General features: G+C 31.5%; 2 protein-coding genes across 2 annotated transcripts in view; one reads left to right on the top strand and one right to left on the bottom strand.

Moving 5' to 3' along the window:
- LOC124537176 (semaphorin-1A) overlaps positions 1 to 24,244 on the bottom strand; it is a 348,540-nt gene that overhangs the window by 273,993 nt on the left and 50,303 nt on the right. The window lies entirely within an intron of this gene.
- LOC124537175 lies at positions 8,435 to 11,633 on the top strand. Its single transcript, XM_047113898.1, has 3 exons — positions 8,435 to 8,591; positions 8,796 to 8,875; positions 11,127 to 11,633. Exons 1-3 carry the CDS (start codon positions 8,574 to 8,576, stop codon positions 11,356 to 11,358), a joined length of 330 nt encoding a protein of 109 aa, XP_046969854.1. The 5' UTR covers positions 8,435 to 8,573; the 3' UTR covers positions 11,359 to 11,633.

Raw genomic sequence — 24,244 nt, 5'->3', positions numbered from 1 at the left:
ATTATTATCAATCCATAAAAAAGGTCTTAATACCTTGTATAAGAGAGTACTTCGAATGGTGTTGAGTCAAATTCAAGAGAAACTTAATCAGGAATGAATTCCGCTTGAAAATTTGACTCATAATGAATTATGTAACGCGTCGGAAAAATTGGATGGACTTAGAATCGATACCAAATTTTTTCCTCATTATCTGAAAGGCGAAAGAATATTTTAATTAATTAACAAAATAAAGATCTCGAAACTTTGTTAAAATATGGACTTTTATAAATCGAACGCAATTAATATTTCATAAAACTTTAACCTATTTCCAATAGCCGCGATGACCCAGGGATTACAAGACACGAATCTTCACCGCTGATTATCAGTTTGGACCCATGGTAATCTACATTGAATTCATGTACCTACGTAATTGGTGTTAATGATTCATCTCGTACTCCTCGGTGTAGGGAAACCTTGATGATGAACATGATCAAACCTGCACGTGATGGGTGAGAAACTATATGGATATATGCGGCAGTAAATTCCCAGTAAGAACACATCTTACTGCACGAGGGTGGCGTGCACTTGGAGAGGCCTATGTCCAGCAGTGGACGGCTACAGGCTGATGATGATGAAATTCCTAATCTTCTCCTCAAAAGGAAGATTAGGTTTCTTGCGCACCAATGAGACATCTTATGTCAATTAGACTTAATTTATTTTTCATTAAACTATAAATTTGTATGCAAAGTTGTAGTATTCAATATTGATTATGATATTGAATACCTACTTCAACTTCATATACAAATTGATTCCCATGTATGTATAATAAATCAATGAATTTGATACCAAGCCATGAAATAGGAATTGGAAGATATTATAGGCTATTCCTTCAAATAGATACCATTCCCCTAAATCAACTGGAAATAATCTAAAGATAGATGTAGACGTCGAATGAAATTGGAGGCATAGTTTCAATCAATCCACGAACATGTTACTTTACGGACACTTTTATCGCAAATTAATATTATAACATTTATTATCTGCTAGGCCACTTATTCGTTGTAGTTTTCTCTCCTCGCTTAGAATAAAAAAGAAATAATGCTCAATGGTGTGTGAACCCGCATTCTTTATTTAAAGTCCTCATGTTTAATCCATTAAGTCCTCTTCGATTTTCAAATGATAAAATATATTTTACTTTATTCTTAAAGTGAAAATAAATTAAATTTAATTCGTGTTTTTTTTAAACAACATATATTATAAAAAAGTCCCTCCAGCCGCGTCTGTCTGTCTGTGTGATCGCGATTATCTCCAAAACTACTGAACGGATTTTCATGCGATTTTCACTAATAGACAGACGGATTCATAAGGAAGGTTTAGGTATATGATTTATTAAGGTTTTTGTGTACATAAGTTGAAATTATGACAATTGTTATACATGTCGGGAAAAAGCAACAAAAAACAATAAATAAAATATTAAAAAAAAAAGCATATGCCCTCACGTGCGATGCTGGGCCGGGCCGCTAGTTAATTATATTACGAGTGATCCTCCACTCTATGATGCTCCACATACCTTAAGCTTACACATCCGCAGAAACCTGTCAACTTAAGTAAGTTGTCATTGAGTAAAACATCTAGAATTCTATAAAAAAGAAAACTAGTTCTATATAAATTATGTAATATTTTCTTTTCCACTTATCCTATATTCCATTTTACATAATCTCGATGAAAGCGATCAGTAAGTCAGAGGGCCAAAACGACCCTAAATGGAATTATTACGTATCGCTACATTTCTCTATTACATAACCGAACGATAAGGAACAACATAGCAATAGAATAACAACTTCAAGTGTCAAGATTCCATTTACATTCGCAAGCTAATGTTTTATGGGGTTTCTGGGACGAGTTACGACGTATTATGGTTTATGACACGCACTGGATATATGGAACATGTGAGCTGGCCTTTGAGAACATAGGTATTTAGTAAAACATTCTGTTATATTGTTTACGTAGTGATACACATCAGTGAATTACAAATGTAATTGTTTTTCAATTTACTTCATACTGAAATTTCGGTAGGAGTTTCGTTTGTACGTGTTTTTGCGACTCGTGTTTTAAATAGAACTGTCATTCACTTGAAAGTCGTTTTATAACATGTATAATTTACTAATCGATGCAGGAATTAATCTGTGGAAGATACTAAATATGTAGAAACAGCCCGCAGATTCGCTCGTTTTTTATAGTGTTGGTAGTCATATGTGAGGCAAAAAAAGTACATCAAAATCGGTTCAACGGTATGGTCGTGAAAGAGCGATAGATAGACAGAGATACTTTCACATTTATAATATTAATATAGATAATAAAAGTATGAGATGTGTCACGTGAACAACATTTAATGAAAAACACGATGTAAATCGTTTGGATTTGAATCGCAATCTTCGCCCACTTACTGGCCACAATACTACAATAGTCTCCTTGGTAGAATACTCCTTGGTACCTTTTTAAGAGTAACGTAAAACAAGTAAATATATTTAAATCGCTATCTTTTTGCTTTTATTACTAATAGTAATAAAAGTATTTATAAATGTATTGAATAGTATTTCATGCTGGTCGTGTATCGAATGAAAACTAATAGAAATGTATATTGGAATTCTCACTGGCTGATAACTGTATTACTAAATGGGGAGGTCTGACACAGGCGGATGGATGATCAGTCCCGATTGAGCAACTATTTCACCCAAATAGCTTAATTAAATTTGCTGTACCGAAGTTTAATACAATTTGGGAATTGTGATGACCAAAAATATACTATGTCGTTCTTTACGACTGAAAGTATTCGATTTTTATATTTAAAAAAAACAGACATTTAAATTAATGAATTAATCTAAGTGTCTAATAATTAAAATATTTACAGAACGAGAATAAATATTGTTATTATAATTTTATTTATGTTATTTACTATCTCTACAATATAAAATTTTTGTTTATTAATTAAATGTATTGCATATAAAAACTACGCATTAGGCACGAGATATTCAGTAATTTTAAAGCATCGAAAGACAAAGGCTAGCTGCCTTAGTCTTTCTAAGGATACAAAAAGAATGAAAAATAACTTCAAGATGACATTTCAATATTCAACATTTGACAAAAACTTAAATAAAAAAATATAGGACAGTGCAAGTAAAACATTTAAAAATGAAAATTATTGTACCATCGAATTAATATATAACCTGTAGGAATAGTAAGGTACATTTTATTAGTACATTTTCGAACATCCAAGTCTGTATTTAGTTGAGTGACATATTAATGCCGTAATAGCACAAATCGTAAGCGTAAAGCTGGGAAATCATTACGTCACTAGTGCAAAGTTTTGCTTAGTTTCCAACATAATTTGCCTTAGCACTAGCCATTATTTTCTAATAGATAACAATCTCTGAAGCAAATTTCAAAGACGTACAAAATCAAAGGAAGTTGACATAGAAACAAAAATGTTATCTAGAAACATCATTCAATTTGTCTAGACTCTTTATAAAACTCTTTTATTCAAAGGAAATTTAAACTCAATACCGAAAATTGTATCACTTTGAATTTGAATATAATTCGGTCTATCAATACAATATGGCGGCTGGGTGCTGTCAAAACGCACGGAAGATAAATGTTAGCTATAACTTGACACATGTCGGGATGATTTGTGATCAAGTCAGTTATATAAGCGCAACTATGCAAGTTAGTCAACGGTATGCATGTGTACAATATACACGAATATAAGCTAAAACATAAACATATACACTCTGATTAATATATGAGCTGGTGACATCTATAAATTAATGTTGCTAGCACTTAAAATTATTAATGTTGTATTAGGTTGGCTACGTGGCTACATTTAATATGAATTTGAATAGTAAAATTTTTAAGAGGCTTACGATGTAACAAAATCTTTTGTATGAAACATAATTAATATTCATGTTACGCTAAAATATGTGTTAAAATCTAATATAGAAATGATTAATATTAACACGCTGTAGAAGCCCGTTTGCACGTCCGCCTAACAAATATATTGAAAAATTTATAATTAAAAAACATCATCAAAGGAATAATTAATTACTTCGAATTATACTAATTGAAAAACATCCCGTTCAAGGAATAATATATATTAAACATACAACCATATCCAACTGACCACATCTCAGAATGTCTTGTCAAGCCGGCATATGTGGATAAAAACGTGTGATCACAGGTGACGTCGCTTGAGTGACCTGTGAGAGGATTACAGCAATAAGCCGCTCAGGACGTCGCTTCAAAGCGAGGACTTACAGACCTCTTACTGGGTTTTATGAACCCTGTGTCCCTTATAATATACACGTTTATGGTCGACTGGAGTAATGACTAATGTAGGGATTTAGGATACATGGTAATAAGGCCTTAAAATAATTTCTTGCTCTGTTTATGTTTCGACAAAACTTTAACCTTTATAAATGTTTCTTCGTCACTAATGCTTTTTAAAAAATTAAACTATAATTCTATTTTCAAATATAATTACAGGTAAAGATAAATTAAAAGAAATAGACGATTATGTAATAGTACACTTTGTTTATATACTAATACGCTTTTGTTTCAGAATAACCTTTGTATCATTTACAATAAACCCTCCTGTCTGTTATATTAGATTTCAAATAACATCACATAATATAATACTCTCAGGAATAAATCATTTGTCAAAATTGTTTGAGCCTAGCTGTCGCTGAATGCCTAAGCTCTATGTTGTATCATAAATATTATACATATAGTCAAACAGAAAACATTAATTACCCTCTTCGACTATAAATAATTGTGTCTGCGAATAAAAAAAAATCAAAATCATTTCACCTCATAATATTTCATGCATCGCTTTGATAGGTTCACTTAAGAAATTATTAATGGTTCCGATATAACGACTACTGTTACACAAATTACTTCAGGGCCTCGCCATGATATTGAGGTTAATACTAAATAAAAGACACGGAAGAAATGGCCGAAGCGTCTCGAGGGACGAAACTTGAGTGTTTACCAGAAGTTAGTAATGATCTGTTTACTACTTAGGAATACATTACTTACGCTATTACGTCATAACAAAAATTGACATTGAAATATGGCGAAAACTTCAACTTTTAATTCGATAAATTTTGCCTTAATGCAAGGGTTCTGTGCAAATGTGTGGTATGAGGTATGAATGAACAGCAATGCTTAGTATTGTTGTATTCTGGCTTTAAAGATACATAATCGTGTGCACAAGGCCCACATTACATCTTACCTCTTAAAGTTAACGGCGTATTGATGATTTAAGGATTGGTTAAAATTTCATAAAGTCGAAACATCCATAAGCGGAAATGACCTCTTTAAACTAACAGAGTTAAATTTCAAATATCAACAGATGACTTAGGACATGGCACAGTTCTATGAAACCAATAAAATTTCTGATAAAGAATTGACTTTGATAGACAGCAATATTGATAAATTAGAAGTAAATAATCTTGTAACAATGGAACGGCTATGGTACATACGACCAATTACGAGCAAGCAGCCAATTCAGGGACTGTCAATACAAAAAAGCTAACGCACTATCGAAAGGAGGAACAATAGCGAAAGAAACAAAACACAACTTGGATATCGTATCAGTAATCCATGACAGTGAGGCGTACGTGGTCCTCGAGGGAAATACATCTGATTGCACTCATTCACTATTCCACTTGGCGGTGGAAACGAGTGCATTTCTGATTCACCTGCTGTATATTTTCCTCGCGATTTGTTATGACTGAGCATTTTCTTATTGTAGAAATTTGTGAAATGCTTATTTATTTTAACCGGAGAGTTGTTACTGTTTATTGTTTAAATTTTATAATATTACATTGAAACTAATGCCTTTGACACTTAACTAATAAACAATGATGTTAGGTACAGGCAGGATAATATTTTATTAGGTGAAGGTCTGTGTGATGTAATGTAAACAATTTCATGAAGAACTAGAACAATAAGAGTCTTATCTGCAGCACTGCACGATTATTTAGGTGACATAAAAAAATCAAACACAATTTTTCACCCAAATTCAAAGAATTGACGATTTTTATTTCAGGTAAAATGTTAGGCAAAAAGAGATCCACTCATTATAACTGATTTGAAATACGGACCTAGTTTTTAAATAGTGTTTTTACCGAATAATGAGATTTAAAGAAATATTAAATACGAATTTTCAATAATGATCATTCCATGCTCTAAAAATCGTTTAACCAGTAGCACGGCCACTAAGCTTTAATTAGATGATTCATAGATATCGGTATAAGCCATTGAGAATGTAATTATCCTCTAATTACCCTTGTATTACATAATTGATTGTATATGTAAAAATATAATACAAACCTTCCATGGACTATTTAATTAAACATTCCATTTAAAACTTGATAATAAAAATGAAAATATTCCTTCTAACATTATCATTGCTTATGTGTGCGTATGTTACCCCTGTTTTATTTATTCATTGCATAAATAAAAGTAAATGAAAACGTAACAATTTTAATTACATTAATAAATTGCAAACATAAAAGCAATCGAATATTTTACTCCAGTATTACCTTGGCTTACTGGCACAAAGAAACTATCCGTTAATATTAAACAATGGCATTGGAGCGTGGTATGGAAACCGGAGCATCCTTAGAGACTTTGGCAATAAAATATCGATCACGTTTCAATTACCGTGATTACAGTCAGCCAATAATTACGTTACATTGAGTATTCTAGGAGCACGCGGCAATAATTAACATGTACGTTACTGTAGCTGTAATTCAACAGTACAATGCTAAAAGGTGATATTTACAACATTATTTTAGTCTGTCGTTTAGTTAAGTCTTAGTTTAGTATTAGTAGATGATTTTCATTCCTTGTTGGTAGGGCTTTGTGCAAGCCCACCTGGTTAGGTACCACACACTCATCAGATATTCTACCCCTATACAATAGTACGTAGTATTATTATGTTCCGGTTTGAAGGGTTAGTGAGCCAGTGTAACTACAGGCACAAGGGACATAGCATCTTAGTTCCCAAGGTTGGTGGCGCATTGACGATGTAAGGAATAGTTAATATTTCTTACATCGTGATAACAACATTTTCATAGAATCGGCGCGACATTTTTGTCTATGATGTCCATTATTGATTACAGAAATGGTATTTTGAACGTCGATGGAATTTGCGAATTAAGATTGAAGTGGATATAACTTTAGTGACTTAGTTTTGTATTATAACCATTAACAACTACTTAAGTTAGTAGTGATTATATAGAGTCTGATTTTTTTTTATTTGGATTTGTTTATCTTCATTCCTTCTTCGATTGGAATAGACTTTGATCAAAAGTGTTTTAGATAAAATAAACATAAACTAATCTTATATTAAAAATCTTATTATATTGATATGTATCGTTTGCTAATTGTTACGCTCGCTTGATCGTCCTACTATTCGGATCTCAACATTACTATACTTTGTGGCTTGGCGATGGAATATGTAAGTGTGATGTCCCTTCTGACAATGGAAATGATTCTGGATTAAACACAGAGATTAATTAGAGTAATCCCTTGAAATAAATATTCAAGTTACGACACGATTAAGTTACACTCTTATTTGTATCGTAAAGTATATTAACATTAACTATCTATGAAAAATGTAAGAGAATATTCGTAACTTAATACACCACTTAGGTCCAATGCAGAAGACTAGCGTGGCCGCAGTTTATGCGACACATTACCTCACCAACATTTCCTTCGACAGGTCTAAAAGAAATATCAAGCACATGAAGCTTTTTCAAACTCAGCCGAGTTTGAACCCGCTATCAATAGATAGGATTCATATGTTTTATCTACCTGGTTTTGATGCGTTTTCTTCTGTTAATTTTTATTTATCGATATAGATACATATCTGTAATTCTGGTTTACTAATAACTAACAATCACATTAAATAACATTTCCATTATGTATTTGTAACCGTATTATATATTTGTAATAGGAAATAACAACTCATTATACAATCAAACAATAAGCCAATTCTACGAATGAATAACACAAACTAACCGAACGTTTCGCTGTAGTTAAATATCTCTCGTTAACTTGATATTATGTACTGGTTTAACAAGACGAATCAGTTTAACAATTTGCGTAAATAAATATATGTAATACGTGTGATTCAAGATGTAATAGATAGATAACTAGTTACATACCCAGCTATACTTGCAATTTAAATAAGTTAATATGAAAATAATTTTCAAAGAAAAGGCAAGATTTGACGAAAAATTTCAAAACATTATCTAAAGGCAAGAAGTTCTTTATCGACTTCATAAAATTTAACTCATCTTTGCAAGTTGATATGTAATACAATTTGAAAAGAAATTAGAAAAAAAATGACATATATAAAACCTATCCCATTTACAAGTAATTTAATGATTGATTTTACTTTATAAGGCGTGTTACGTAGTGTCCTCAACACGCAAGGACCAGGAACCGTGACGGTAAAACTTGCACAACCGAAGTAAATATTAACGCGCTGCGCATACGCAGCGGCACACACGTACGCAACAGCCGAAATGATCCGCAACATCGCTGTAAGTTGACTCCTCGTATTCGAATCACGCGGACGAATTAAATGAATTTATTTATAATCTCATTTATCAGGCTCAGTGATTATAAATATAAAAAAATAATTTATTAATTAATTTCATATATAAATAATTTAAAAGGCAATTGTGTTTTGTTTTTATTAATTCCTAAATAAATCCTTTTAATAAATAAGGTTTATTAAATTCCAGTTAATTTGGGCCGCAGTAGTCGCCAGCCATATCTGCTTGGCAACTCCCGTGCCGGACCCGGATCCTATCCACAGAACTCAGTAAGTACTTTAGTGTGTAATATTTGTTCCATACTATATAATCGACTCTTACAATGACGTAATCATTTATCAATTAAAATCTGTAGACCTATTCCGTTAGCTAATAATAACTCGCTACTAGTAATAATAATCCTATTCTAAAAGAATTCATTTCGTATCTCACTCGTGATATTTTGACAACCGACTTACGGTGATGTGTCATTTTTATACGTGAAATCTATTTTATAATTCTTATAGTCAATGTCGTATATAAAATTCTAACATTTCTCAGTCATATTATGCGGTGAGTTTCGAATTCTGTTTTACAGAATATTCTTTCTGAACACGATTGTGAAATGTAAATGACGAATGTGAATAACGAGTGATATACGAGTTTGACTTTACTGCTAAATAAATAGTGTAAATATTAATATTTATTAAAAATTTGAGAAAAACATGTATCAATATATATGCTAATAAATGAAACAAAACGGTTTACAAACAAAAAACCAGGTACTATTTTATCTGTGCCCATGTAGTCCTTATATTATATAGATACCTAACATTTGAAGGATACGTCTTTTAAGGTATCACATGACCCTAAGTCAATTTATGTTCCACGAGTGTATATATGAAATAAACTCAAACAAAATATCATATCTAATTTAAAGTACGACGATCGGTTACCTGAGCTCCCATACTTTGTACAAAATATACATCATCATTACATAGTAGGTATAAAACAAAATCGGGTCGAGATGACCTAGTGGTTAGAACGCGTGCATCTTAACCGATGATTGCGGGTTGAAACCCAGGCAAGCACCGCTGTTTCATGTGCTTAAAAAACCTACATGTGACAAATTTCATAGAAATTCTGCCACATGTGCATTGCGAACAGCGAGGTGGGATATGTTCCAAACATTCTCCTCAAAAGGAGAGGAGGCCTTTAGCCCAGCAGTTGTTGTTGTTGTATAAAACAAAATCGCTTACCGCTGTCTGTGACTAAGTATGCTTAGATCTTTAAAATTACACAAATTATTTTGAAGAGGTCTTTTTTAAAAGATAGATTGATTAAAGAGGAAGGTTCATATGTATAGTACATCACAATATAGTAGAGAATGACTGAAAAACTGTGAACATTGTAAGACATTGTCTAGTATATTTAGTATCAGCATTGCAACTGTGCGGAACCGGGACGGGTTGCTAGTATTACTATATAACACATTATACAGTACATATTGTAAGCTAGACAATGGTCTGCTTTGGTTTACAATACGCATTAGTTCGGCGTTAAGCAGCTTAGTATCATAAATTTTTAATCACTTTCATGTAAATGAATCGAAATGAAGAGAATTATTTAAAGGGATCAAAACGTTACTAATAGCACGAATTAATGACATCGGTGTTTGATATTCTGAACACACTTTTAACGACGAACCTTAAGTACCTATTTAATAAAATATCAGTTGTAAGTAACAAATTATATTTAAAGTAAGAAGGTAATGTATTACTCTAATGGAAATGCCTAAATGATATTCGTTTCAACTTAAAAAACGTTTAAGAATCGTTTTCGAATCTCTCGATTATATCATTGGATAAACCTAATAATTATTCAACAAATAATGAATTTAGAATGAAGCAAAAGTATAACTTTCGTTCCACTTCGATTCGTAAGAAATACAATTATTTTAATCAAAAAGAACCAAGGTACTTAATGGTTGTTTTAATGAAATGAAACGGTTCATTCATTATCTACGTATAATGGAATTTCTTTATCTTTCTTATATTGTATCCAACTTAATTGATACCTTTTTGATCTTGTAAAAGTTATGTACTCTATTAAATTGTAGATTGGCTCTCTGCATTGTGGATATTGAAGCCTACTTCCTTAAATCGTAATTTTATAGCTGTACATTTTACTAATTGAAACATGTTAAGATACGAAATGATTACATGGCCCCATCAACCCTAAGTATAATCTTGGAATCTTGGAAACCCTAAGTATAACCTTTTAGAACAAATTAATAGATAAAGTTGACAGATTTGGAGACAAACAAGCAACGCTAATTTTAAGAACCCAAACGCATGTATCTTACTTTTATACGTTAAAGTTCCTCAATCAGCTTTGAAGGAAAACATTACAAATGATCTGAGTCATGATGAAATCCCTTTACTTTTCACAGGAGAACTGCCAATTTATGTTATATATCTGTTTGTATTTTTGGCATGTTTACTGAATTAATTACAATTCATTGTTTTCTCATTTTTCCAGTGTGAAGATTCACGTTCCATATGAAGTCCACACTGTGCATCATCACCATGTCGAAAAAGTTCCGATAATAAAAGAAGTACCTATCGTCAAAGAAGTGCCAATTTTCCACGAGGTACCGGTGGTAAAGACAGTGCCTATCTATAACACTGTGCACGTACCACTCATTAAGACTGTTGCGGTAGAAAAGCCAGTTTTCATACCTTACAAAGAACATATAGGTCTATATCACTGAGAAGCAAATTCTGCATTATTTTGTAGCAGAATTCGTTTCAATTTAGGTCTTCTTCGGGAGTTTACTCTATGACAATTTTCCAATAAATCTTCAATAATAATAATTCAACATGAATAGATTTGGTGACGTTTATATGAAAAGCAATCGTTCCAATATATGTAAGAATTCTAAGACGAGACAGAAAAGTGAACACGCTGAAAGACATCAATTCTGGAAGACTGATTTCTTGTATCTCTAATGTTTTTTTTTATAATTAAATATAAAAAAAACTTGTTGCTGTTGATTTTTTTATTAAAGTGACCAAAGAGCTCATAATAAATTGGTTTTACGAAAACTTTTTTTAGATTTCTATTCACACAATTTAAAATATAATAAAATGTAATTATATCATAATAATTAAACACCGAAATATCAAAATATATAAAACGTTTAGCGAACCGTAATAACTTTAAGCACAAGAGAAAAGTTTCGAATATTATAGCCATTTTAAAAGTATGCTATAAAAGTTTGATTAGTGAAATTCATAAAGGAAACTACCCCTCGGGTAATAAAAGCAAAATATTCCACCTGTCGGCCATTAGCACAAGACTAGTTAACAAGACTCAAACTTAATTACAGTAATAACCGGCTGCTAATAAAATTAATATATTTATTGAAGTCCTTAAAATATTTACTTAGATAATGGTGATAGTTAATAAATTAATTAATAGTTCATACGACTTTATGTTTTTCGGTCTCGTAATACAATTACTTGCATAACTGACTGGTAAAGGATGAAAGGATGATTACTCAAAACATTTTTAATGCTTTTACATTGTTACCAAATATTAACAACAAATGTTTCTGCAATTACCTTAAGTTGTGATGCGGAGGACAAAGTAGGAATAAAAGTCGTTGACTTTTAAAAGCTATTCTATAATTCCAGTGAAAATGCGTCTTTAGAGCTCATTGTCGTTCATAACCTTTGAAATAATATAATAATAATTTCAGTAATTTTTTTTTTAAATAATATATGTTTCTAAGCATCGCTATTAATTTGGTATATTTCATCAAAATAAAGCTACATATTTAAGAAAATATATCATCGAAGAGATTTAGTTTCAACAAGATTCAAAACAAATACTATAACGTAAATATTCAGGCATTTACCGAAAAAAATATCAAATATAAGCCCAATGCCATAACAACAACCAATAAAACCAAGGAGCACCATGTGCACAAATCAATAGGTTACCTATAGACACGTAGGTTGAAAACAATTTGTCCACGCGTAGTACGATGCAGCACTTCGAAAGTGGCAACACTGAACGTCCCCTGGGAAACACTCGTCACGCGCCGAATGCCAGAGGTACGATTATTTATTCAGTAACTAATACTTACACTTGACACACATCACGTTTCTTACGGCCCGCCTTTCGATCGACGTGACAGCGGCAAATATATAAAGGCACGTATATTTTGTACTTGGAAAATTATATCGTATAGAGGTCAACGCTACATAGATAGATATGTATTTTATTATAGACAGGTAAAACATGACATTTGAACTTTTCATAGAATGACTGCCAAACTGTACTAAGTCGATATAAAATAACAATCAGGTCGTTAACTAAATGGTAGAACTTTGGAAGCTAAAAAAGTTACAGCACTAAAGTCTTTGATAGGGCGATTATGATACACGTAGAGATACGCTTTTAATACGATTTTGCCTACAGCTACTCAGAGATGTAGATTAATTGAGAAACATCTCATGAACTCTGATTTTGGTGCACGTTCGATACCTTCGTTACAATTTTGAAATACGAATGCAGATTGAAATTTAAGACATTTTTCTTTATTGACGAGTATATTTCAAAAACAAATCACTTATTATATAATATTTTAATTTATGTATTTTTTACAAACAATTTTGGTTAACGATTTTAATTACAGTATAGCATAATAATACAATATGTAATATGAAGTAGAATAATTGAGAATTCAATTAAAACTTTATTATTATGGCGTAATTAATTTTCCTACAACATGGAAGCGAATGACAATAGTGCAGTACCTACTTATTAAGTTTTCAAATAGATATCTATTTAGTTCCCATATTTACATTGCAATTTAGCAGCGACTCACAAAATAGCATTGCATTTTCGTTAACAGCCAAAACATCAGTGTGAAAGTTGTTTGCACGTAATAGCAAGGCTCATTGTTTGTGCGCGTTATCGCAATTTGCAGCGGGCGGCGATCGGCATGTCGGCCTTTTGTGTTCTTGTCAAACCCGAAAGCCATTTATTTTGTACCCATCCGATACTTAAAAATAAAACATTCTCTGTACTCATTACTTCGTATTTTGGCTTTTTTGTGGTGCCATTAAAATTATCCAAAAATTGTCGCCAATTGTATAATAATGACCTTTACCTAGATCTTCATTATACATTGATAATTATTCAAATTTGAAATCCATATCAAATTTAATTATACACCTATTCTAACCTATCTGTCCACTAACCATAACATACTATAATAGGATCCTTAATACGGGACTTAATGTAGGTAAATATTTGTGAAAATCCCTCAAAATGTTTATGGTACATTGCCTGATCATCAAATAAAACTTACAATTGAGAGAAGGTTACAATTCTTTTGAGTAACAAAAGATGAGCGACACTAAACATCGATATGAAAGTTTATATCGTCAAGGCTTTGTTTATACAATCTATCGAAATTTGCTGCGGTTCGGTATCAGCTTGTCGAGCCATTGTTCTCTTGTCAAGTTTGAAAATCGTTCCATTTACAGAAGTACATCTGTAGCTTTCCCTGATTCTTTCGCATTTAATTTTAAGACTATTGTAGATCTTTTCTTGGCTTTGTGCAAGCTCGTCTGGGTAGGTACAACCCACTCGTCAGTTATTCTACCGCCAAATAACAGTACTCAGTATTGTTGTGTTCCGGTCTGAAGGGTGAGTGAGCCAGTGTAACTACAGGCACAAGGGACATAATATCTTAGTTCCCAAGGTTGGTGGCACATTGACGATGTAAGGAATAGTTAATATTTCTTCCAGCGTCATTGTCTATGGGCGATGGGGCACACATGCTCGTCCGCCAACCTATACCATAAAAAAACGTGTATTACAAATGTATTTAATGTTCATATGTAGAAAGGGAAGCAATATACAGTGTGTAGTCGCCAAAGGTAAGGACTACCGACTTCTGCGGTCTTAAGTCTCACGCCAACGTCGAGAGGGATAAGACGTTCGTAAGGGAATATATACGTGCGATCTAACCTAACAAATTTCATCCAATAATGACACTTCATAAGTGAACTACAATTACACGAATTAAACACGAAATCAGAGCATTCATCTGAATTAATTCGCAAACGGTTAATTTTCGCCCAATTAATTCTTTTGTCGTCCGAGGTACTTGTTACTGGTAATTATTTATGTCGTCCATGAATACACCTTTGACAACTCAGATATCGTGACGGTTTTAAAATTGAGATGCCAAATTAAAAGCCAATTCATGAACCATTCGTACGAAACAATGGTAAAATTGTCATATAATTAAATTGATCACTGTACTTGAATGTGTTTAATGAGCTTATGCGTATATCGTACTATTTTATCGCTGATGATGTTTATCCACATTATTAACGACAGTTTTATAATAACTTAAAATATATGGAGAGTAATAACAATACATTAAATCCTTAATTACGCGGATGACAAATAATATTCAGGATTAATAACAACAAAACTAAATGTTAAAGATATTGTAAGTACATACTTAGCTTGTCACGAACCAATTGGTAGTACAATCTTACGGTAAGTATTAAGCATAATAAAAATGAACGCGTCATTTATATTAGTCATACTTATTTATTGTTACATGATTTAAAAAAAAATATATAATTTAATTTTTATTAATTTTGTTACTTTATTTTATGTGTGCACGTATTTTTTATGGTAAAGGTGGCAAACGAGCAGGAGGCTCACTTGATGAAGAGAACCCATGGACATCTGCAACACTGTTAGGCTTGCAGGTTGCTTAGATAAATAATTAATTTAATGAATAAACATAATATGCATCTTAAATCCCTCACATAACAAAGCATAGCGGACGCAGTACAAATAGGGACGATTCATAACCTTATAATAAATTAAAAACCCAGAACAAAAGCTATAACAATGACCAAATTAATCACTGACCCTCTAAATTATTAGTACATAATACAATAGTGCCTACGTATAATTCGTAAGCCTTTTACATTTAACAAAAACTAGGTTCATAAATTACCTCGTCACCTCAAAACATTCTGAAAATGTTTCTTACTGACCCAAAAAATGTATGCTATATTTAATTTATGAAGTAACATTAATAATATAATTACACTTGCTAATGCTAGTTTATTAATATTCGAGAACCGTAAAAAGCAAGGAGTGAATTATTAATGGTGAGAAAACATGCAACGCGTATTGAACGGAGTCGTTTGATAGAATTAATTAAATTTTATCGAATCGAATCAAAATTTTCTTTACTAGTACTCGCCTCCGGCTTCGACCGCGATAAAGAGGGGATTTCTTGGGTCAAGCTGTTTCAAGATGATCGATTAAGAGGTTAGGCGTGAAAGCGTTACAATTAGCACATTTATAATATTTTAAAACGTCATGTTACGTTTATAAAATTGAATTTTAATTCTACGTAAAAGACCTCAAGAAACCCAATACATATTCTTTTCAGCAAATTTACAAAGATATGTTAATTAAAAATTATGTCAGATAAATGTTTATAAAATACGATAAGTTCCCAAATTAGTTTAATTTGTATTGCAATATCAGTTAATTTTAATACCAATGAAAGGCATTTACATTCATAATAAGCGGTAATGTGGGAAAAGCTTGTAACGTTATGATTAAATTTATAATTCGTTTATTTATTTAGTTAGTTATTATATATTTTTATTTATAAAACCAATAATAAAGATAAAGAAAATGTTGCTTTTGCTTCCGTTAATATCGTTATGTTTATAATATTCCCATAGGATATTATTATAAATTTAATGCAGGTACACCCGTGTGACACAACTTATATTGATATAAAAATCTTATGGTACAGAATAAATCTTTATAGAGAATTCTTTCACAACGAAAGAACGAGGAATTTAATAAATCATAAAGTAAGTTATCAATTATAAATACATGAGTAATATGTGAATTTTCAAGTTATATCGTAATCAGGCCAATTTAGTTTAAATTATTCCCTCTTTCGAACAAGTTCAACGATATTTTCTTGTAGAAATATATTTTTAAAAGTGAGTCTCTTCTGTTTGAAGTTCATAATGCTATCAAATTGCAAAAGGGTGTCAACGCATTTATTATTCAAAGATACTTGTATAAGCAGCTTGAATTAATTATTATAAAGGAATTAAAAACTCTAGGAATTGTGTATTTTATACGTAAAGGAAAGACAAACGATATCTATTTACATAGCTGAAGTACTTGTACTAGTGCAGTAAAAATGTCTTATGTTTTACTAAAGATCGATTGTAGACGTGAGAAGATTTATTTAATTAAAAACTAGCTGTTACCGTGACATCGTGCGCGTTTGGATTTCACAAAAAAATAAATTGTTACAGTTTACAGATTTTACGCTAACTGTTATTAATTCTATATAACGCAGCTTTCGAAGCGGGTTTTGCATACTGTAACTCTGAGTCCTGGATTAGCTATTTTTAGATTATGTCATAAAAATGTCATTGACGAAAATGCGTGCATTAGCATGAGTAATGCTTGTGCTTATAAAATCAAAGATTTAAATCGTTAGATGCGCCCCTGCCATAGTATAACCGCTATAAAATGTGTCAATCCTCAAATGAGTGAGCTTACTCATTCGCTACCAGTGTTCATTTATACGCAGTGACAGTCAGACGTCATCCATTGTAATTAATGCGCTAAATATAATCCAAAAAAAAGCGCAAAATGCCGTCATGTGCCTTTCGAAAGTGCAATCACAACTCAAGAAATACTAATAAAGCCCAGGGTGAAACATTTCACTCGTAACTATTTATATTTATTTTAATATTGAATTTATTTTATTCCGATGTCCGAAAAGACCACGAAATGACAGAAATTGTGCGACAGAGAAAGTAGTATGGCATAATTTATGTAATTAACAGAGATGAAACTATTGTCTCAGTACCATTCTATTAACTAATATAACTAGATACACGGAAGTACTACGGAAGTGGTTTGGAAAGGGATCATCTATAAATGGACATGAACAGCGGCAATCCTGTGGTAGCGTCGGCATATTATGTTTTTTAAATATTATATTAAAAAAATGTTTTAAATTGCATTGTAATATTTTTGTAATATTAGTCCGTCAAAGTATATTTTTGCTCTTAGAAATCTAGTAGCTTAGTAAATGATGGGTGTTTTATTAAAAATGGTTCAGTCAAGAGTAACCTTTTTGGTGCTGGAATAAAATTTAAATAATTGAAAATACCTTTCTTAAATTACGTTTTTATTATTTAGATTTCCGCAAGACACACGTTGGAAAGAATAGTGGGTAAAGGTAATACAGGGAGATGAGGCGTGGTTACCTACGAAATTTAGTCGAGTTTGTTCTGCCTGGAACAAACAACAACTTGGATCCATAAAATACAATTAATTAAGTTCGTAATTAAATGCTACGCTGATGTACGCCTTCATCATATTCATAAACATGTTCAGAGAACAAACAGGCAAAAGTATAATAAATTGATTTTATTTCGTGGAAAATAAATATTATGTAATAACGTGTATGTAATAACAAAAAAAAATATAATACTATTTTTTATAATACAATAATTTTTTTTTTTGTGAAAATTTAAAATTTATTATTAATAACATGTATTATTTTTTGCAATTATTACAAATAATTAAAACAACCTAATTTCTTACATTTTACAATTTGATGAATTTGTTGACCGTACTTCGCATGCATCTGTGTGAGCGCGAAGCGACTTGTCAACACACGCATTTTAAAAAATATTCTACAGTTTTTGAAGGTGAGGGCGCATCTAACGATTTAAATCTTTGTATAAAATGTCTTAGTGTGTGTCAGACGATTGACATTAGAGTTATACAGAAATAAATACGAATAAAATTATATTTGTTAATGCATGCCGATAATTTATGGCAGGCGTGCCTTTGGGAATGAACAGATCTTTACATATTTATGAGACATACTTTCTGAGATTATTTGTTACATTTTCAGGAAAAAGTCGGCGAAATCATAAATTTTGGACTCATATAATCAATCAAGCTTAAGTGCTACGTTTGTATTGTGTTTAAAAATAAACCTCACTAATTATTAAATGTAACCGTATATTCAAACTAATGAAAAGTATCAATGATATAGTTTTGCGGTAAATAAAATTTAGAGTTTAAGGATAATAACTTGGTCTTGGTTTGAAGCCTTAGCAAAACACTCTTGAAATATGCACTAAGATTTTTAGGTTTGTTAGAGGCGAATGCATAGCTTTTATTTATACATTGAATAAAATGTTTTTGGCTAAAATCTCAATCGTACATATCGTAAAAACAATATAGTCTTATACTAATATAAGTTTTAGGAGAAATAAATAATAAATTAGTATTACTAATTCAAGTCTATTTACAATCCTTTTATCTTAATTTTATTTGTTCCCAAATAAATGATTCGATGTAGCCGTCTATCTATCTGTTAATCTTTCTATCTACAACAGAGTTTGCCAGGGAAATTTAACGTTTGTTCCTAGCCAGTCGCTCCTCGACAGTTTGTTTGAAGTTTGTCTTCGGCCGACATAACGCCTTTGTATTGGCCGTCTCATTCGATAATCGAATACTAAGTTGTGTGTTCGGTTATCCTCGTTGATACTGGATCTCGAGTTATGTTTGAGTCTGCTATTACTACAAGTCACGAAGTAGCCTTTGTATGGTAATCGTATCCATATAGGTAAAATCATTTTTCCATCCCTTAGAATTATAATGTCCGCAATCTCATTAAAATTGGACATATTACAATAGAACATGAGCTCTTCTGTATCTGACAGGATTTATGAACTCAATAAGTTACGACCGGAAATAATAGGAAATATTATATTTGTACGCGTACATAACTTGTATATTAAGAATAAGCTTAATAAAATATCAATGTATATTCCGATACGTAAACAACTTTCAACGGTTCAACATTCGCTCCGTTCCACGACCAAACTTATTATATTTAATATAATTTATTATACAAATATACTTAGACGTCAGGGAATATCGGACAATAATGATATTCCTATAAATAATCTTTGTAGATGTGAATGCCATGAGTTTATTAATGTCTTATAACAGAGTCCACAGCAGTGAACCTAATTAATCGTGCCAAATAATAATTAGTGCACAGTCATCACAGCTCTATCGCCATTTGTTTCAGCCATCAAGTGAAAGATCAATTAGTAAGATTAGTTGCCTTAAAGATTATGTAATTAGACGCTAGGGGTGAAGTGTCGAAACGTATAATATCTTGCATTCTTGCTGCTAGCCTGCGGGCGTCGGGGGAATCGAAACGTTATGCTTAGCTATCAAATGAATGTTGACGGCAAAACACCGGGGGACTGAATACATTCTGAGTTATTTACTAGTTTTAATTATTACAGCGATATTTTTAACGTTATTACTCTATATACAATTAACAAAACCTTCCTTATAAGATTCGATGTTTTTTTTGAAACATGCAGTGTATAACATACCTAATCTAACTTCACTATCTATCTTAATATTAAAAATGTGAAAGTGCCTGTCTGTCGGGCTTAGCATAGCCTAACTACTGCCTAACTACTGGCTTCGTTTTTGCCTAACATGTGACAACCAACACCCCTAAACGCGAGCAAAGCCACGGGCGACAGCTAGTCGTAAATATTTTACATAAAAAAATGTTCTTATAAGTCAATATTAAGTTAATACGTAACAGGGATGTGGATATATTATGCGTTATTTTAAATAGTTATCGAATTTAACTTATTTGTTTTGAATTAAACTATATATATAAGCATTATATTAATAGCAATGCCTCATCCTAAATAACTGATAAGTAATCGATGTTATCAAACACTTGGAACTTACTCGTCGAAATAAAAGGTCGTAAAACCGATGGCCGGATTCCAGAGGAGGGATGGTCCAATTTGGCGTATTTAACTGCTATCTTCAGAGCTATCGCTCTGAAGATAGCAGTTAAATGTATAACTTCCAAAATGCTATCGCATTTTGGAAGTTATTAGCGTAACAAAATTGTGGAAGATTTTTCTTCTTTAAAAGTATTTTCGCGATTGTATCTTTTACTAACAAAAAAATGGCATTCTACCTCTGTAATGGCGAACGCAGGATCGACCTTGGTTTTGTAATGAGGTTACAAAGGAAATGATTTATCTCCACTTTTTGTTTATGTCTTTACGAATTGCTTGGAATATTATATATTTTTTTTATTTCTATCATTCTATAACTTTTATAGAATTATTTATATGTATTACTATTTCTCTTTTATACTTATATAGGTTTTTATCATAGCCACTATATTGTAACTCGCCATTAAATGGTGCTGCAACACTCCAAATTCTTTACCGTCCAACAGATCGCCATATGTACACGAAAGTTAGTCACATATATATTTGGAAAACAAATATACAAAAATATTAATGATATACTTCAGATTATTTTCCAATACACACTCATACACGCAAGGATGAAACATACTAGCAATAACATCTTACCATCGAGTTTTTTAATGAATGAAACGCCACCCCAGACTTACTCAATAAACTTCGATCTATATAAATGATAACATTTATTGGAGCAAAGGAACGTAACGAAGCAATATGTTTCTTGTAACAAGTCAAGAAAAGCATTCAATAGTTAATCAATTAGAGTTCGTAGCCAATGAAAACAAGCCACGTAAACAACACGTGGCTGTAAACAAGCGTAATAGTATATGAAGGGTGTGGCTGAGGCGTGGTGTCCCTTCCGTTAAAATGAGGATTAATTGTACAATTACATATAAAAATGATATAACGACGTTAACAATGATACGGTGCTCATCGTTTTGTGAAACTAATAATGATATAATAGCTTAGCTCCATTTTTACTTCCTATTAGCAAGGTATGGTCGAAATTTTGGAAGTGTACATTTTGTGAGCTATTTTTGCCCCCTTTTGTGTTCATTAATGTTATCGAGTAGTGAATAAATTTGCATTAAACTCAATTTAACATGTTTATTATTTAATAGGAATAAATATAGAAAATAAAAAATACAATTTACTGGAATCTTAGAGGAATTCAAGTGTGTCACATACAATCGCATTGTGTATAGTAAAGTAACAGTCAGCAACTGCTAGAATCTATTAGGAAGTAGTTCAGTCCACCCTGCACTAGTTTGGTGAAATCCATGTTTCAGATATCCTCCTACATTCTGTGCATACATCCTCATGATGCGACAAGCACAAATCAGCAAATAAACAATATTTTCAAAGTAATATTAGATTTTTGATGCACCAAACTATGTTTTTTTTTATTTAAATATAGAATTAATTCTGTCTCTATAGTACTCAAAAAAAACATACTTATTATAGGAATTTGATGTAGTATTTGTGGTGTACAATATAAATGTAAAGTACATTGGATAAGAACCTGTGTTCTTTGATAAAGTGCACATATTCTATTCAATGGGCAAACCCGGATCGATATTTGAAGCGATCAACATTTATCTTAAACTTACCGACTTCTTACTAAGACGATAAAACATTTTCTTTTCTATTTTCTATTCAACGATATCAACATTTCTTTGCAAGCACTTCGACCGTTTTTCGATATTTTTATCTAACATTTCGTTTTTATAATTCAGTTTAACTATTTACAGAAGTATATTCTTATAGTAAAGTAACGGCCTGTAAATTACCCACTGCTGGGCTAAGGCCTTCTCTTCCATTAAGGAGAGTGTTTGGAACTTATTCCACCACCCTGTTCCAATGCGGGTTGTTGGAATGCACATGTGGCAGAATTTAGATGAAATTCGACACATGCAGGTTTCCTCACGATGTTTTTCTTCACCGCTGAGTACGAGATGAATTATAAATACAAATTAAGCACATATATATAGTGATGCTTGCCTGGGTTTGAACCCGAAATCATCGATTAAGATGCACGCGTTCTAACCACTGGGCCATCTCAGCTCTTTTATTCTTATAATCTAATTGAATGACACATTATTCGATGCCATTATAAAAAAAACTGTTATATTCTTAACTGTGCGAAAATGACCTTGAACTTTAAAGTTGAAGCGAATTTAAAAAATGTAACAATACAATTTCGTGCCCCCATGATGCTCGAGTATCATTGAAAGTACTAGAACAAAAACTCATGGTTCCGCGATTTAATGAACTCTTTTCCGTTGAAAACACTGTATATACCTATTTGCTGTATTTATTACTTAAAATTGTGTATTACGATTGTATTTCGAATCATTTAAATTTATATTGCTTAATATTAATATTTGTTATACGTAACGGTCGAAGTCAATAAATCTAGACTCTAGAGGAATTAATCGTCAGTTTTCCAGAAAATGCCATAATTAAAAAATGCTCATATTGAGAATTTTAATTTTGATTAGATTTCTGCGAGTTATCGCGAATAGTTTTTCAAACTACGTGCAATCTATAGGATTTCTCGAAGAATAAGTATTACCACGGAGCACTATTTTGGTGTCGTTGGACATAGCGCTGAGGTATATTATGATTCTTAACTTTATATTTCCAATTTCGTACCTTTGTTTAGTCATGTGTTTAATTTATATTTGAAATTCGTCTGCAGTGAAGTTATACAAAGTAAGAAACTTCTGTCTCTAAGAAGTTCCGAGTTATGCATATCTGTCAATTAGTTAAAGGGGAGCACAGATTAAACTCAGAACGTCTTTGTGAAAAACATAGATTATTAATATTTTGTATTTGATTAAAATAAAAATAAGTTTATAAAATATAATTAAAAAAAATTATTGCTATGTTTTAATGATTTATAAGTTTAATTCATTACAACCAATAAAACATGATAATAGTACTTAAAAAAATATCTGTCATTATCTTCAACATATTACGACTCGAAACTTATTTTCTACAATTTGGTAATTAAAAAAACGGCAACATTATAATTCAAATAAGATGTCATTTATTAGCTCATTGGAATTATGTCTTCCCTTAGAGTAAAGTTTTAAAAAAAACTATAAATTGTCAATAAATTAAATTCCTAACTAAAAACAATCTTAATCAGCATATTATCATACTAGTTGTCGACTGCGGCTTTGTTGGCATTTTAGAGGTTGCTAGTCAGTTATATAAATAAGAAGCCTATTTTCTTCTTTGGATTTAAACTGGCTTTAAACATTTCATCAAGTTTAGTTCATTCGAGAGCAACAGACTATAAATGTAAATGTTATATTATATAAGTAATGTTTAGTTGTTTTAATGAAATGTTAAGTAGGTTATATGTAGTGACTATAAAGGATTAATTTGTTAACAACTCCGCACACTTTTAATTCCCTCAGAACTAAAGCAACTATGTACGTACTTTATCAAGTATTCTATTATTCATTTAATTTTCTAGAAAATTCACGAAACATTTTGTATCACGATCCATTGCGTGACGTACTAAGACGGCGGCAAAGTTAAAATGTAATTTCACTAATAATATTAATTAAAAGTACGTTATTCACAGCATTTTAAGGTATAACTAAATAAAGAAATTATTAGTCGTCGAGACTGTTAAATTACATAATTAATGATAAATTAAATAGACATATAATTTTGTTTAAGCAGTTGCATTAACCACCATTTCTTTTA

This window comes from Vanessa cardui, chromosome 18 (assembly GCF_905220365.1).
Source record: "Vanessa cardui chromosome 18, ilVanCard2.1, whole genome shotgun sequence".
Taxonomy (NCBI): Eukaryota; Metazoa; Arthropoda; class Insecta; order Lepidoptera; family Nymphalidae; genus Vanessa; species Vanessa cardui.
Note: the sequence above shows the minus strand (reverse complement) of the source record. Positions and strands in the feature narration are given on the sequence as shown.

Excerpts from the sequence above, each read along its gene's own strand:
- LOC124537175 (XM_047113898.1), top strand. Across the intron at positions 8,876-11,126 it reads GATCCTATCCACAGAACTCA|TGTGAAGATTCACGTTCCAT; the intron begins GTAAGTACTTTA and ends TCATTTTTCCAG.